General features: G+C 34.2%; 1 protein-coding gene across 2 annotated transcripts; it reads right to left on the reverse strand.

Moving 5' to 3' along the window:
* Positions 1-21: 21 nt before the first annotated feature.
* LOC144571572 (S-type anion channel SLAH4-like) lies at positions 22-5,144 on the reverse strand. Of its 2 annotated transcripts, XM_078320911.1 has the most exons (4): positions 4,460-5,144; positions 4,000-4,277; positions 2,601-2,660; positions 389-495 (listed from the first exon to the last, which is right to left on the reverse strand). In XM_078320911.1, exons 1-3 carry the CDS (start codon positions 5,073-5,075, stop codon positions 2,604-2,606), a joined length of 951 nt encoding a protein of 316 aa, XP_078177037.1. In that variant the 5' UTR covers positions 5,076-5,144; the 3' UTR covers positions 389-495; positions 2,601-2,603. The 2 variants fall into 2 exon arrangements, with proteins under 2 accessions (XP_078177036.1, XP_078177037.1); XM_078320910.1 differs by lacking the exon at positions 2,601-2,660 and having other exon boundaries at positions 22-495; positions 4,460-5,143.
* Between the last annotated feature and the right edge of the window lie 11,527 nt (positions 5,145-16,671).

Consider the following 16,671-nt stretch of genomic DNA (forward strand, 5'->3'; position numbering starts at 1 on the left):
TCCCTCGCAAAAAGTGTCTACTTTGTTGTTGTATATCTATTTTATAATCTTGGCACATCCATAATCTTATTATGCATCAGATGTGCTTTACTATTTTTCCACTTTCCACGGACATATGCCTAACACATGAACATCTCTCTCATAGTAGCTCTTTAATTAATTTCACTTATTTAATTAAACAGTACATCTGATCGACCAGTTGAATTAGTCATTAGCTACGTAGGTGCTAATATGTCTCACAATACTGTAACAAGCGAAGGGATCGTCATGCGGTAATATATCGTGTGTTCTGAAAGCAGTGAACACCATCAGTGCAATTGTAACTATAACTGAGAGAACCGAGAGAACAAGCATCAGTATATTCGGCATCATGCCTTTCACATCTTGTGCATATTCAGTGGCAGCCAGTGCAAGAACTGTCAGAGGGAACGAGTAGGCCCACCAGGCGATGCTAAATCGTCTCATTGATCTTTTGAATAATGCTGGTCTCGTCACCTGCAAATTTAATTAGTAATTAAAATTAATTAGGTGAATTAAATTATCATCAGCAGGAGGGCGCTTTTGAACTTATTTTGAGTTCAATGTCTAACTAAAATATTCTTCATGCATGAATGAATTATCTGATGTGATGGCGAGTGGTGACCCACTAACAAGATGAACTGACGTGGTACACAACTGGCCTTTCCATATATATGCCATTCTAGCTAGTTGATGACACACTTTTTAGGTCTAGGGTTTATCTATCTAAAAAGTGCACAGAATATTACTAAAGGCTCTGATATGATCTAATCTTTTGCATTCTCCTAGGATAAGATATATACAACTACAGTTTGGAAATTAACTTATTGATCTAACCTGAAAACAGCTAGCAATCTCTATATATGTAATGCATTTCATGTAAAGTAGGGAACCCACCATTGTTGAAATGCTTGCTCATTTATATCTATGCTAATGTGTGAAAAATATTAAAAGCTTAAGGCACGCTTGAAGGACTAAAGTGACTGTTGAGGGGATCCATACCATACATTACTTGACTCTAGATCTATCAACCATTCTAATTTTATGTTGCGGATATTCTCTCCTCTCTATATATATATTCTTCTTTCATTGTCCACTTAATTTTGTTGTGACTTTGTGACCCATACTCTTATATTCAAAGGATATGAAAGTGAAGTAATTTGACCAGGTTGCTTTCCATATATGTAAGCTGATTAGAAAGCGAATCAATCTTTGTTATATGCAGCCGTACAATGTACTTAATTTGTTAAATCAGATAGGGACTTGATGTAATATATATATATACAGTGGCTGGTGGAGGTATGGTTGACAGGTTTGAGGCGGTGACTAATGGAGGTATATATATATGAGCAATACAAACTTCAAGCTTAATTATTTCCATGGGGAAAAAAAAGCTGTACTAGTTGAATGGAAAATTAAAATATTGACAACATATTTAAATTTATCTAAGATATTGAAAAACATTTTTAGTTTGCTTAGCAATTGGTTGTGTATTTTCTCCACTTTCTTCCTTGTCTTGTAATAAGTAGTGACTCTTTTTTAATTGGGTATATAAAATGATAAAAAAAATTTAAGTTGTATATGTTGTTTATTTTTTTAGGAGGAGGGATCGGATGACACCCTTTTTTTGTGACATCGGATGACACCGTGCATTTTCAAAGTTCAAGCAGTCGATTCAAACCGTTCAACTTGATGAATATGTTAAAATGTGCTTGCAGATCAAAATTTACATTTTTCTGAATTTTTTTACTATTTATTAAGATGGATACAAAAATTCAACGGTCTGAATATAGCGATTTTGTTAAATACTTAATAAATAGTAAAAAAATTCATAAAAATGTAAAATTTGATCTGCAAGCACATTTTAACATATCCATCAAGTTGAACGGTTTGGATTGACTGTTTGGACTTTGAAAACTTTAGAAATGCACGATATTATTCGATGTCACCAAAAAAGGGTGTCATCCAATCCCTCCTCTTTTTTTCGATAGATAGTGTATTGAATTTACTGTAATTTAAAAATTTATTTATTTATTCATCAAAATTTAAGTTGTAGTGTATCAAGAACATTCGAAGGTCAGTGTATCTTAAAATTTAAAAGTTAGTTTTTTTTATCAAAATTTGTTCAGAAATTCAAACGAGTTTGATTTTTAAATTTACACTTAATTTGACAAGGAATTCATATCCTCTGCATTAACGTACCGTTTGAGTTAATATTTAGGCCGTGTGATCAGAACTCGAACCAATACGGCCCACATCTATAATGCACAGGGCCTTTAATGTTAGTGTGGATTTAAATCAGACGGTCCAGATCTTAACTCAAAATTTGAGTTAACTCAGAGAATACAAATTCCAGGCCAAGGGGATGTACAAAAAGGGTACTACACAGCACACTCATGCTGCTGGAGGATAGTAAATGTTTTTGAAGTTATACATAAGTTACCCAAGAGCCCAATCAACCAATAATACAGCATTTTTTACAGTGTTGGCAACTGGTAACTGGTAAGTCACTGAAGCCCTGGACCCACACACCTTTACGTAGGGTCCTGCTTAATTTTATGGATAGTTGTTATTGGAATCACCTGTCAATAACTCGTCACAAGGTGTGGCGAGTTCATCCATGCCTGAGAGGATCTTGATTCCTATATATAAAAATAGAAAACAAGGAGAAGTTGCTCTTTTCCACCCGCATGAGTTCATGAACCTTATTTTATTTTAATATATATATGACGATGGCATATAGCTAGCTGGCTATGTTAATTTTCAAGAAAACGACACATGCATATCCAAATATTCCAAGCTATGAACCTTGATAATAGGTGCATTTGTCTTTCTTGCATACTTAAATTGGCACGTATCAACATATTTTAAATGTCAATATATATATATATATAGGATTTGGCTAATATGCTATGGGTAGTTAAGAGGCCTCCCGTGCTACGGCTCAATATTCAACTTTTCAAAATTCTAACGGTCGATCCGAATCGTTCATCTTGTTCTCCATATTAATATGTACTTGGAGACCAAATTTTATATTTTTTGGAAAAATTTTACTATTTTTTTAGATTTATTGAATATCGCTGTTTTTTATGGTCCAGATTTGTCTGAAAAACAGCGATTTTCAATAAATCTAAAAAAATAGTAAAAAATTTCCAAAAAAATGTAAAATTTGGTCTCCAAACACATATTAATATAGAGAACAAGATGAACGGTTCGGATCGACCGTTAGAATTTTAAAAATTCAAATATTGAGCCGTAGCACGGGAGGCCTCTTAGCTACCCATAACACAGTAGCCAAGTCCTATACATATATATATATATATATATATATATATATATAGTGACTAATGTGCATTCGTATGCCTATGGCTCAATATGCATACTGTCCAAATTTAAAATTTCAAAATCTAAAATGTCGATTCGAACTGTTCATCTTGTTCTCCATATTAATATGTACTTGGAGATCAAATTTTACATTTTTCTGAATTTTTTTACTATTAATTAAGTCACTTTGAAAATTGTTGATCCAACGGTGGCTTAACAAAACAGTAAAATCAACTGTCACCGTTGGATCAACAATTTTCAAAGTGGCTTAATAAATAGTAAAAAAATTCAGAAAAATGTAAAATTTGGTCTCCAAGCACATATTAATATGAAGAATAAGATGAACGGTTCGGATTGACGTTTTGGATTTTGAAATTTCAAATTTGGACCGTATGCATATCGGACCATGAATGCATATTAGTCTCTCTCTCTCTCTCTCTATATATATATATATATATATATATATATATATATATCTCTGTATGCAGGTTTAAAAAATAGAATTAAACGAAAGAAATTGGCATAGGGCCATGAATGCATATTAGTCTATATATATATATATATATATATATCTGTATGCAGGTTTAAAAATTAGAATTAAACGAAAGAAATTCAAACGAATGTAATTGTTATAGTTTGCATGAGAATATATATTACCAAGGAGACAAAAAGGAAGAGGGAGAGGAAGAACAACATCTTGCAAGAGGTGTCAAAGCTGGATGAGATGGAGTTCCATGCAAGGCAAGCCATGCTGGGGGCGGCGATGAAGAGAAAGAAAACCGGCCGAAGCATCGCCGGCAGTGAGTCACTCCCAAGAAACCGTTGGTATAGCGTCACAAACAGCACTAAGTAGTGTATCATGCCGAGCGAAAACATGCACACTGCGCTTTCCCTCCAACCCATTTGTGCCGCCGCACGTGCCCCGACTAAATTTCCTGTTATATATTTATTAAAATCACACCATCAATTATGTTATAGATGAACTGTTAAATTTATACAATATATATATATATATATATAGGTGCATATATTGATTGTATAGGCTCTTCCTTCAGGGTAAGAGGCACAACTATACCTGAAGAATATATAGATAACATAGTTAAGTGAAATGCAATACCTATTACTGTTATTTGACTAGTAGGATTGGCCACCATTGAAAGAAATCTCTTTCCTTGAGTGAACCAGTGCCCATAGATCTTTACATCTAGAATTATAATTGGCATCGAGAAAGCGCACCACAGTATTCGGTACAACTGACTGGTTGGCCGAAGAAAGGGCGTCGACTGTAGTAGCAACAAAAAGGAAATCCATGGAGCGAATAAATAGTTCATTCCAACATGATGCGCCAACTCAGCACGCACACTTCTAAACCGAAGAAAACACCTTACGAGGAAGAGGGAGCATAGTAGGAGGAGAGTCAGAAGTGCGATCAACCAAAGAAGGATAAAAGCAAAAGAAGGTATGGTTCGAACTATGCCGCTAAGTGCATGAGCATCAGTTGTGGGCTCAGCTAGGGTTTTCCAGAGCAAAGCTTGGCTACAAAGACCAAGGCTTATGCGGAAGTAACCAGCGTGAAACTGTGTAAGGATTGATAAATCAGTACCTGAGACAGTATTGTTGGCTCTAGTACGGGTACTGGTACTGATACCAGTGGTGCTTGTGGTTGGTTGGTTAAGAGATGAAATGGGAATTTGGTGGTTTGTTTTTGTGAAGGGGCCATGGTTTGGTGTCATTTTATTCTACTGGTCTCACTTGGCTTTTGTTCTTTTGTAAGATGAGGTGTGGTTGAGATACGGGAGATCTTTGGTATTTATAACGGATTGTGGCCTTAGTTGTATAGTATATTATAGTATATATAGTGCCTCTTCTTTTTCACTATCTTAGAAGAACGGCGCTTGGTCAAAGCTTTTGAGTGCTTGCTGACAACCGACATTGACAATTCACAATTGGCCATCCGTTAATTAGGCATTTATATTATAAGATTTATGTATATCTCTCTGACTCTCTCTCAGCTCAAATGGCTCATAAAAATAATTAAGTCACTATCCGCTAGGGGTGTTCAAACGGTCGGTTCGGTTTAGACCGAACTAAAATAATCAAACCGAACTTAAAACCGAAGTTTGAAAATCCAACCGAACCGACTGAACTAAAATAGCAAACCGAATTAAAACCGAACCATTTAAACCGATTTAAACTTCGGTTTGTTCGGTTGAACCGAACTTTCTCAAAAATCAAAACTCAATACATCTATAATACTCAATTTAAACTTCGGTTTTGATTAATGAACCAAAATAATACTAGAAGTCTTGACCCTATCAATAAAATCGGTCGGTTCGGTTTAATCGGTTTTGAGAAATCAAAACCAAACCGAACCATTTAAACCGAACTAAGTCACAAAATCAATCGAACCGAACCAATTCAACCGAACAACCGAACCATTTAAACCAAATCTTACCAGTTCGGTTCAAAACCAAATAAACCGAACCATTTGAACACCCCTACTATCCGCAAAGATAAAAATGTGACTATTTTTAAGAGTACACCAACATAGAAATGTTATTTCTGACGAATAATTAATAATTTATAGAAGGTTACATGACAACGAGCTACCAATATTACGAAACTAAAATTAAAACAAAAAAAATTCTGAAGCATATCAATACATATTTCTTTCATTAAAAAAGGAACAAATAATTAAAAATCAACTTTTAATTTAGTAGCAAAATAATATCTTCAATTTATAATTTCATGTTCAAAATTCAAATAAAAAATGTATCATGAAGACTAGAAAGTTAAGTGGTTTGAAATCAAATTTCAGCTGGTGCTTGCGCTCCTCACCAGAGATTCCTCAAAATTCACAGCTGGACGCCATTGACTAAAATTAATTAAATACTTGTCCAAAAGTGTTGCCAAGTTTTTATTCCTTGTACGCACTCTAACATTTGGAAAAAAAAAAAAAAGTGTACACTGTCAGCACTCAGCAGGGTATGATATCATTGCGGAATCCCCAGCCAATAGGCTTTCTAGGCGTGGCACTGTTAACCTCCTCCGTGTCCCATTTTTTAAACACAAAATCACAAATATGCTGACATATGCATAGAATCTATAGAATTTTTTTTTTTAGAAACCATAGATAAAAAAAATATTTTATGAAATCGATTTGGTTGCTTTGTTTTTACAAGAACTGAGATGCTATTTTGGTTCAAAATATTTTTTTTTTCAAGACTGATATGTTTTCACAAGTTTTATTCAACAACTACATTTTTTTGATCGAAATATGTAAAAATGTCTCAGACTATTTCGATTCTTATGATTTTTGTAAAAATCAAAACAATTAAGTTTGTTTCTCTTTTTTATTTATTTTTGGTACGATTTAGTACAAATTATATTATAATAAGATATTATCTGGGATAATCTCATAATCACCATCTGACTTTTAAAAAAAATGATATTATTTATGTGCTTGATTACAAGTTTTTTGTTTAAGCCTTAATTAAGGGTCTTTGCAAAAAAAAAAAAAAAAAAAAATCATCTGAGAATATTGTTGTGAGTAGTCTGTTATTTAAATTCAATTAACAAATAAATACTTTCCAATTCTCTGAAGTTAATTTTGTTGTATAACCCACATCTCCTGCCTGAATTCAAACTAAAATTGCAACAAGTTGTTATCAATTTTAGCAACTAGAGAATGCATCGTTATTCCTGATTTTTTTTATTTCATGTACCCAAACTCCCAAAGTATACTAAGGCCTAAGGGCAATGATAAACGATATATTGTATGCCTCATATAAAGCCTTGCTAGGGTCCAACTGGGCTTTACTATACTTCATTCTGGCCCAATATTTCAATTAGGCCCAAATAAATTTTATGTAAATAAAGAGTTTTTTTTTTTCCTTTTGGGGGAATTATGTAAATAAACAGGTTACCGAGTTCATATATCAGAATTTTACAGATTGGTTGTTAAGCGAATATTTTAATAATCAAGTTCTCAGCTGGCAATTATTTATTTATTTATTTTGTCATGGGAAAATTGTAATTATGCCCAATAAAAAAAACCTAGACCTAGCTAGGTCGCCCCTATCTATCATATACAGCTTTAGCTTGGGGGGCAAGAACGAACCAATGCATCTTAACTTGGAGGATTTCTTAAATGGGCAATAAATCCTCCATCTTGTATGTTGGCGTGAAATGCTGGAATTTAAATTCCAAACTTAATTGCCAAAACGGTGCAAGTCTTGACAAATTGGGTGTTGAGCGGCTATACTCACGAGATCTCTGCTTCTGAAGCAATTCAAGCCAATTCCCTCATTTATTATCTCCCTGTTTTCTCTCCAGTATTTTACGCACGTACTGGAGACAGACATCTTGTTGAGCAAGAGAAAATGATGGAAAATGTGACAATCTAATTAATTATGTACCAAAAATATTAAAATTTTACTTCTCATGGTTAATTTCTTTTACTTATTAATTTGAACTTGGTGAATAAAGTGATTAATTTGAGTAGTAATTAATCTAGTGGGTGTTCCTCCAATATATTGCTTGACAAGAGAAATGAAATTCCTCATAATTGAAGTAATTAAATGGGATTGGTAAGAGCTAGCATTTCACAACAGAAGAGATGTAATGCATTTGTAATTGTGTTTCTTGTTTGTTACTTCACAAGTGGGCCTGTATTAGTCCCAATCTACAACAAACAAAGCGTAGCAAACCATCATTAAGCTACGCATCACAAACTGGTAAAATTCTACCAGACCCGATTTGTAGTAATTGGATTCAGACCTGATCCTACCCGGATCCGTGTGTTCACTATCCTAGATAATTGTCGCTATAGCATATGATCGAATTCATCCGATTCATATTGAACCCAAAACCCGATCTAAGCAATTACAACAAGTCGTTTTCCAGAAAACTAAGCCCCAACAGGCAACCAATTTTGCCACTTTAAATCATGGAACATAGCAATAAAACCCTCTCTACTTATCACCAATCTTCAAACCAAGATGCAAGGCGCCAACACAAAGTACTCTGCCACTACCACACTGCCTAAACCCTATCTATCACAAACCTTATATTATATCTTTCCATCTCTCCAAGCAACCTACCTCAGTTCTCCTCTCTCTCCACCTTGCTCCACCATGGGCATCTGTTCATCCATCTCTGTCAAAAACAAAACACACACTCACACTAAATCAAATTCTATTGTGGGTGGAGTGAAGAAAGTTCTCTTGCTCGGGTACTCGCCTCAGGTCAGAGATAGGGGGGAGAAGAGTCGTCTTCAGAGTATAAAATTCGAGATGGAGGCAGATGTGGAGGCGGCGGTGCAAGGATACGGAGGCATGGTGAGTACGCCGGTGCAACCGTTGTGGCAGAGACGGATACTGATGGGAGAGAGATGCGAAATGCCGAGGTACAGCGGTCTTATACTTTATGATGAGCGAGGGTTTCCTCTGCCCGGCAGCTCCAGAGCAGGGCCTACTAACAGGGTTTGTGTTTTTTGGATTTCTTTCTTATAAATATTCTTACAAAAAGAAAAAAAAAATCCATTTTTTTTGCTTTTTTCTTTCTTTTTATTTATTTATCTTTATGGGTTTTTTTTAGTTAGGCAAATTTTACAAAATATATATTGCATACAAAAAGATAGGTTCACTGTAAATCAGCATACAAAATGAGCTTTATCTTTTAGCTGTTGTGAGCTTTAAAAGTCACAAGTAACAGAACTTCCAGTTGACAGAGTACAAGACAAAAGTAAATAAATCTAAATTGTGATTCAAAAGGTATACACTGAACAGTATTCTTTCTATTTGTGTAGGAAACCCGCGGAGCAGCCAAGATTTCACTGAAGGATATCCTATAAATTAAGATGCTGCGATTTAGTTCATCCAATAAGTGTGATTTTGTGGTTGACAATTTTGTAATACAAATTAGTTTTTATATATTAATCCTCTCATTACCTCTTTCTAAAGCACAATAATTAGTCCTTAATTACTTTCTCTAAATCAATGAGCCGGATCGAATCAATATATTTTTATTATCTTTGTCACTTGAAGGACTATCACTTGATTTATGATGGAACAGTATTTTCTACTAAGATCAATGTTGTGTACCGTTTAAGCTCATTTATATAAGATTAAGGTCTTACAAATTATTGAAAAATGACACATCAAAATCATATAAACCTCTAACGCATAAAAATTGAACTCAGTAATGAACATGTTATAAGTCATTAAATCTTATCACAAACAGTAATTAGTGTTATAACAAAGAAGATAGTGTGAGTCTATGGTACTATGCATATCACGGGTTGGTCCGTGCTACGGCTCAATATTTGACTTTTCAAAATTTTAATGGTCGATCCGAACCGTTCATCTTGTTCTCCATATTAATATGTATTTGGAGACCAAATTTTACATTTTTTGAAATTTGTTTACTATTTTTTTAGATATTTAGAAAATCACTTGATCTGAAAATTCTAGACCATTCAAAAACAGTGATTTTCAATAAATCTAAAAAAATAGTAAAAAAATGAAAAAAATGAAAAATTTGGTCTCCAAACACATATTAATATGGAGAGCAAGATAAACGGTTCGGATCGACCGTTAGGATTTTGAAAAGTTGAATATTGAGCCGTATTATGGGCCAAATCGTAACATGCATAGTACCATAGACTCACTCAAGAAGAGTAGATAACAAAATCTTATCACAAACAGTAATTAGTGTCATAACAAAGAAGATAACAAAATCATATCACAAACAGTTAGTGCCATAACCAGAGTTACATAAAATTATTACATTACAAGAAATTATTTAAAACCACATAATGTGTTGTTAATTTTGACAAGGAAGATAGTTCTTAAATCTTAAATCTTAAATCTGTTGTTGGCTCTACTGAGCTAATTTACACTGCATTATTACATCCATCGCTTTGGCGAAGAGTGCAATTCGCAATTTTTCAAGTAATTGGCTGAAGCCAATCCCTCCATCTTGGTTTCTGATTTTGGTAGTCTTTCCATTGTGTGATAGAGAAGTTTTGGATAACAATGACCATTGAAATCAAAAGTAGAATTAACACCTTTGCAAAGCATCCTAAAAATTAAGGTTAGACACCTCAGCATCATTATATAACTGGTATTCAACAATCCCCCTCTTGGTTAGGAAAGATGCATCGATCATTCGGCATGTTGATATTAGTTTCATATGAGAAATTTTGGAACGCTCATATTAGTTTGTGTTACGAGTCTATGGTCAGAATTTTGAGTTTGTCGAGCTCATTTTCTATGAGTTGAAGATGTTCAAAACTGTGAAAAGGAAAGATAACGCATGCATCAAAATAATTCATTGATCTTCTACTAAATGAATATGAAAAATATGTACAAAATCTTTGTCTCTTTTGGACAGGTAATATGAAAAAGAAGTTCAAGAATGCGGTCGGCAATTGACTTCCAGTAATTGAGGATACTATTCCATTTAATCAATATATGGCTCCTCCCATTGTGGTGTACCAACCAGTAGGGGGAGATGTAGAGCTTCCTTAATTTAGCTGATGAAGTCACATACCTTCTTTTGCACTATTAGGTTAAGTAGCCTCAGCCCTATACTAAGTGGCTTAGTGTTAGCAAATCTTATATATTTTTGAAACTTGATGTCTGTGTTATGCTTTTGGTGATGTATGACTTGTTATCTTTTCTTCCTTTTGGATGTGGTAGTTGGTCCAGGGTACTGGCCACTTAAAGAACATCAGCATGGTTTGTATTTAACTCATTTTCAGCAATGAAATGGGCTTTATGCCTCTCTTTTTAAAAAAAAAAAAAATTCACAGTGTTATTGATAAGCTTATAATTATATTAGCTTCAATCGTTAATTATAATTGTAGCATTTTACTTAGATATCCATGTTATTCCATAAACTAATTAAGCACCAAACACTGCATTAAATCAATGTAAGTACAGTTTCCTGCACCTGGTAAGAGTAGATATGTCATAGAATCCATATCCTCTGAGGTAACATAATATTTCTGTTTGGATCACGGCCATCCAATCGAGATCCGGGCCAATCCGACTTGAGAGTCATGCGGATGATGATTGATTGTAGAGTGAAAAAAACGTGTTGTGTCGTGCCGTGCTGTGACTAACACACTGTGACTTTGCATGCCGTGCTGTGACCAAATGAACAGTGATACGTGCCGTGCCCTGACCAAAATGTTGAGGGGTGGTCACGGCACTCGAGTCACGCCGTTTCCAAACATAACTAGTTACGTTTCTCCCTTTTAACTATTTTTTCATAATTTAAGTTAGTTTATTCAAGATTCACCATTTGATTAAGACCTAACGATCCTAATTACACGTGAGTCACGTGCCATGCCGTGCCATGACCGGATCTTTTGCGTGATGTGTTGCGTCGTGCCAAATTTTCAAAAGCTGGTCACGGCATGTCGTACCATTCCGTGACGAAACCAGCTTCGTCGTGCCATTTTTCCCACTCTAATTGAACGGTCCATATCCAAATCCAAATAGAAATATTCTGTTAGGTGATGCGAATTTACATGTCATATTTGTTTTAACTCGAAGACTTCTAAAGATCTAACTGCCTAAGCAATTGATTTATCATAAGGCTTGTAATTACATTTATCTAATCAAAAGTATGAATTAAGCTTTTCCCGGAGGATGATTATAGCTCAACGAGGAGGATGTAGCACAAACTTTGCAACAGTAATTGATCCCCTTTCGCAATACAATTAATTATGAGCTCGACTTTGCTAATAAATAGAATTGATTTTTTATTCCTGCGTTAGGTTGCGTTGGAAGGTTCGCAAGAGCCCGCATTAATCAAAGGTTTATTGTTTATGGGCCGTTAAGTTCTGGGCCGAAAATAATTTGAATAAGAACTGGTCTTGAACCGCATTGAAATTTTACATTGAGATTTTACAAATTGAACTATCCATTCACAAGTAATGAAACAAAATCTAAATTTAAAGAACAAGTGGGCCCAATAGGCCCGATAGTGACTGCTGCTAAACATGAACTCCATGACGGGCTTTGAAAAGAAAGATTAAAATGGCCCACATGGCAGTCTCCGTCAAAACGGTCTCTGTCATGGTTATTTTCTCGGTTCTCCTCGTACAACCTGGTGTTGCTATCGCAGACAGTATGATGGCCCCAATGCCCCGTTATGTGATTCGTGTTCGTGCTTCTTCATGCCGATTTATATGGCTCTATTTGATCTACGCTTCCCTTCTCAGTACTTTGATTTCTTTCTCTATTGCTGGTATTTTTTTCTTGTTCTCTGATAAGTCTAGGTCGGTTTCAGACATAAATAGATCTGAAAGCTACCATTGACAGCACCAAAAAAAAGTCTCACAGAAACGCTAATGATAGATCAATTCAAAATTAGGTGAGTACTGTTAAAATAAAGCTTAGGATTTGACTGATTTGAAAAATTTTATCTGTTTTGGATATGACGAAAAATCTTGGAATTATAAAATTGGGATTCATTTCTCAATTAGAAAATCTTGGAATTATGGCAAAGCTTATTGTCAGTCAGTTACTTTGCATTCCATAGTAGCAGATAATTTTAGTTTACAGTAAGACTTGATTGGCAGTAACGTAGTAACAGTGTTTGTAGTGGCAATGTCAGGCCATTCCATTACCAATTAACCAAAAAATAACTGGCAACAAACAGGAGATGTCATCAGGCTTTCCTTTGTTGGTCATTTTAGATTCAGTCTTAGTTAGTATGACTTGTTATCAGGTTTCTTTGTTTCGGCTTTTTTTAGGTGTTGCATTAGTTTGGTTAGGTTATTTGTTTCATTCATTCTTCTTTATAGATCTCAGGTCAAGGTCATCTGATTTTGAGTGATTGTGTCAGTTCGCACTCAGGTTCATGTTTTGATTAGTTGGGCTAGGAATTGGGATTAATGTCATTTTCAACTTTTTTTAAGGTATCCTGATGGAATGGATTCAGAGGTGCCACTGAATTTTCTCAGTACAGTGAACACTGGACTGGTTCAGGTTTCAGGTTTTGGGTTACAACCTACTCAGATTTTGGGATGCTTGGGTTCATTTTTTTGTTGGGCTTTGGTCGATAATATAATGGTTTATCAGTTTCAAATTTGGTTGTTGACAGAAGATGCACTGGATTAGGGTTTTGCGCACATGGGTTTAAAAGCAAGTCAACATTTTGTTGGGCTTTGGTCGATAATATCATGGTTTTATCAGTTTCAGATTTGGTTGTTGACAGAAGATGTAATGGATTAGGGTTTTGCACACTTGGGTTTAAAAGCAAGTCAACATTTTACAAAGAAGTAAACATAACATGAAGCTTTGAATATACCTTGATTCAATTTATCTTTTCTCTGTTCTATTTTTATATATCAAAATTTTGTATGCTCGCCTACTCCTACCTGTGCGAATTTACTGATTACACCATTATATATAGCCATTTACTGGGAGCTTTACAGGGAACCAGGAGAGAAAGGGAACTTAAAGAAATGAATTACCACTTGGGTATTACATATAATCACATTCCAATAAAATGAAAAAAAAAAATAGTTCGAAAGATTTTTTAATTTTTGGGCTAGACAGAGAGTTGTCTAGTTAATTCTAGGCAATATATTAATAAATGTTTTATTTTTAAATGGCATGTATTACAAAGTTGAGATAATTGTAAGTGACTTGGTATCCTCTATTTATTAGCAAAATGGTTGTGATACTGTGTTGTGTTGAAATCAATTAGAGGAGCCAACTATGTTTTCTTTTTTTTTAAATATAGTGGGTATAGAGGAGCCAACTATATTTGGAAGTATTTATTATTTTGGCATTAATAGTATTGGAGAAATATGTTCACAATGGGAATGGTTAGATACACTTTCATTTTCTTAAGTTTGTGTGGAGTCCCAAGCTCTACTGTTACAAGGGCAAAGTTATATGTTTGATGGGTCAATTATCCTTTTTATTTTGTTATTTTTAAGAATTATTCTTGCACCCATGTTTTATATCCGTTATTAGCAGTCCGAAATTATTTATACTAATATACACGGCATTAATATCTAAACTCACGAGTGTTTATACCTAGCATACAAGGTGTTTATCACTTTTTCAATTCTGAATGATCATTAGGAAGTTCTAGTTAAAAAACTTTGTCCAGTATGAGGTATAAATTTTTATTCCTAGATAGTATACAGTTTTCAGAGTTTTGTATTCCTCCTAATATGTGGTATAACTTTTTTTAGCATCAAGTATAACACTATGAAATGCATATTAGAAGATGCAGTTATGACTCTTGTAATTTTAATTAGGTGTTAATAAATTGCAACTCATAATAGTGTAGGAGTTGACAATGGTTGTCACAAGTTGCACTTTATTAACCTTTCGAAAAAGAGGTGGTTACTTTATTGGTTGTATTGATTCAAGGTGTTAGCATAACCATAAATGATGAAGTAAGAGGACTTAATAGCTGAAGGTCATTGAAAGAGACAATTTGATGTACCTAACAGACATAATTAACTGGCATGCTAATTGCTAAATGCATTTATAAATTAAAATTTTAGGCACGTGTAATGGCTTAATGCATGGTGGCTACTCTGTCTCTCTCATTACAATTTTTCAGTCCACATCAAAGTGTGCAATTTGCTTCTACATTTTATTCTGTTATTTTTTTTAACAAATGTTCCATGCCAATAGTAAGCTGGATGCCTGTAAATATATTAAATTTATTGTAGTATAAATTTTCTGAAGCAAAATCCTATGTAAATAAATATTTCATTAATTGTTGTAGTATATATTTTCTGAAGTTGAATTTAAGCCTTTTTTTTAATATTGTTCATTTTTAACTCATATATGCTATTTAGGAAATGTAAATGTTTTTTTGTGATTAAAAGAAAATTCTTCCGGGCCATGGAAAAATTGTATGTTGAACTAGTCTACACTCGTGTGATTCCTTCTAGAGCTAAGTCAGGGCCAGTGCACCTAAAAATCGCTTTCTTGAAGTTCCATACCATACCATGAACAGCAGATATCCAAGCGACAATGACATGCAAACGAAATTTGGTATTCTCTCTTTTAAATTTTGAAAATGTGGGACATAAGTTTAGAAACACTGTAATTGAATAGTCAATTAAAAGTGGACTATAGTACAAGTCATTGCCTTCTGTACCAATTCTTTCCCAAGATAAAATAATTAATTGTTTGTTCAAAATCAAGAAAACTAAGGCCGTGCTCCAATTAGAGGTACGCGGAGGGAGAGGAAGGAAAAAACACTGTGCGCGGAGGAGAGTGCAGGTAGTCCAATAATTTCTCCTTCTCCAGAAGAGGTGAACGGAAGAGGAAGCGGAGTGAAAACCTACTGTTCGAAAGAAAGAGAAGGTCACGAAGCATTAATTTTTGAGAATTTTTGTCACCCCAAATCGGGATGTAAAAACACTGTTCTGAGGTTGGCTCCCCTCTGATCTATCTCCTTCTTTCCTTTTAATGAGAGTTTCTCCTCACTTCTGAAGCACAACCTAAGGCATTGGATATTTACAAAAAAAAAATTGGGAAATTTACTACAAAAATTCTGGGACTAAAAAAAAAAAAAAAATCCAGTACCGACAAATCATTTTTGACAATCAAAATTTGGTTAATTTGTACCATATGAACAAACCTAGACATGGAGAAAGAAGGCTCACCAAACAAAAGGTATGAGACGTGTGGTCTGTCAAGTCAATCAACGCTTGAAACGTGGCCCATGCAGGAACGCACGCGCTTAAACTCATGCGTTTTTCCTCTTATTTACACTTCCAAATTCCAATCCAAAAGGATTGCATTCCGAGGTTTTTGTGCATTAGCGTGATAGTGACTACCAATTAATCTGGAGACAAGTATAAAGACGAGAAATAATGGAAAAGGTGATGTTAAGTGTAGCGTTTAAATGAAGGGTTAAAACCAACCACCTTTGTGGGTACCACTAAGATATTGAGTGTTAGGAGGTTATAATATATTTGATTTGATTTGATTGCTTAATTGTTATATTTCGTCACTGGTATGTACAAAATTAGACTTCATAACAAGTGTCATATGCAGATTTAAATATGTATGTCGTAAGTATCTACATCCCAGCAACTCAATTGAGTTTCTAAATATATGTTGATCACTTTTTAAAAATTAAGGTCTATAAAGCTTCTCACTCTTATATCTCTAAAATTAATTTTAAAGTTTCTATTAAGCTACGTCAGCAACAAATTAAAAAGAAAAAATAATTTGAGTCAATCATTTAGTTAGTATAGAGCTTATAAACAGTTTCTTAATAAAAAATTTTACTGCATAATTTTTAAATAAAAAACTCTCTCACATCTCTAAA

The sequence above is a fragment of the Carex rostrata genome, chromosome 19 (assembly GCF_964058835.1).
Source record: "Carex rostrata chromosome 19, lpCarRost1.2, whole genome shotgun sequence".
Lineage (NCBI taxonomy): Eukaryota > Viridiplantae > Streptophyta > Magnoliopsida > Poales > Cyperaceae > Carex > Carex rostrata.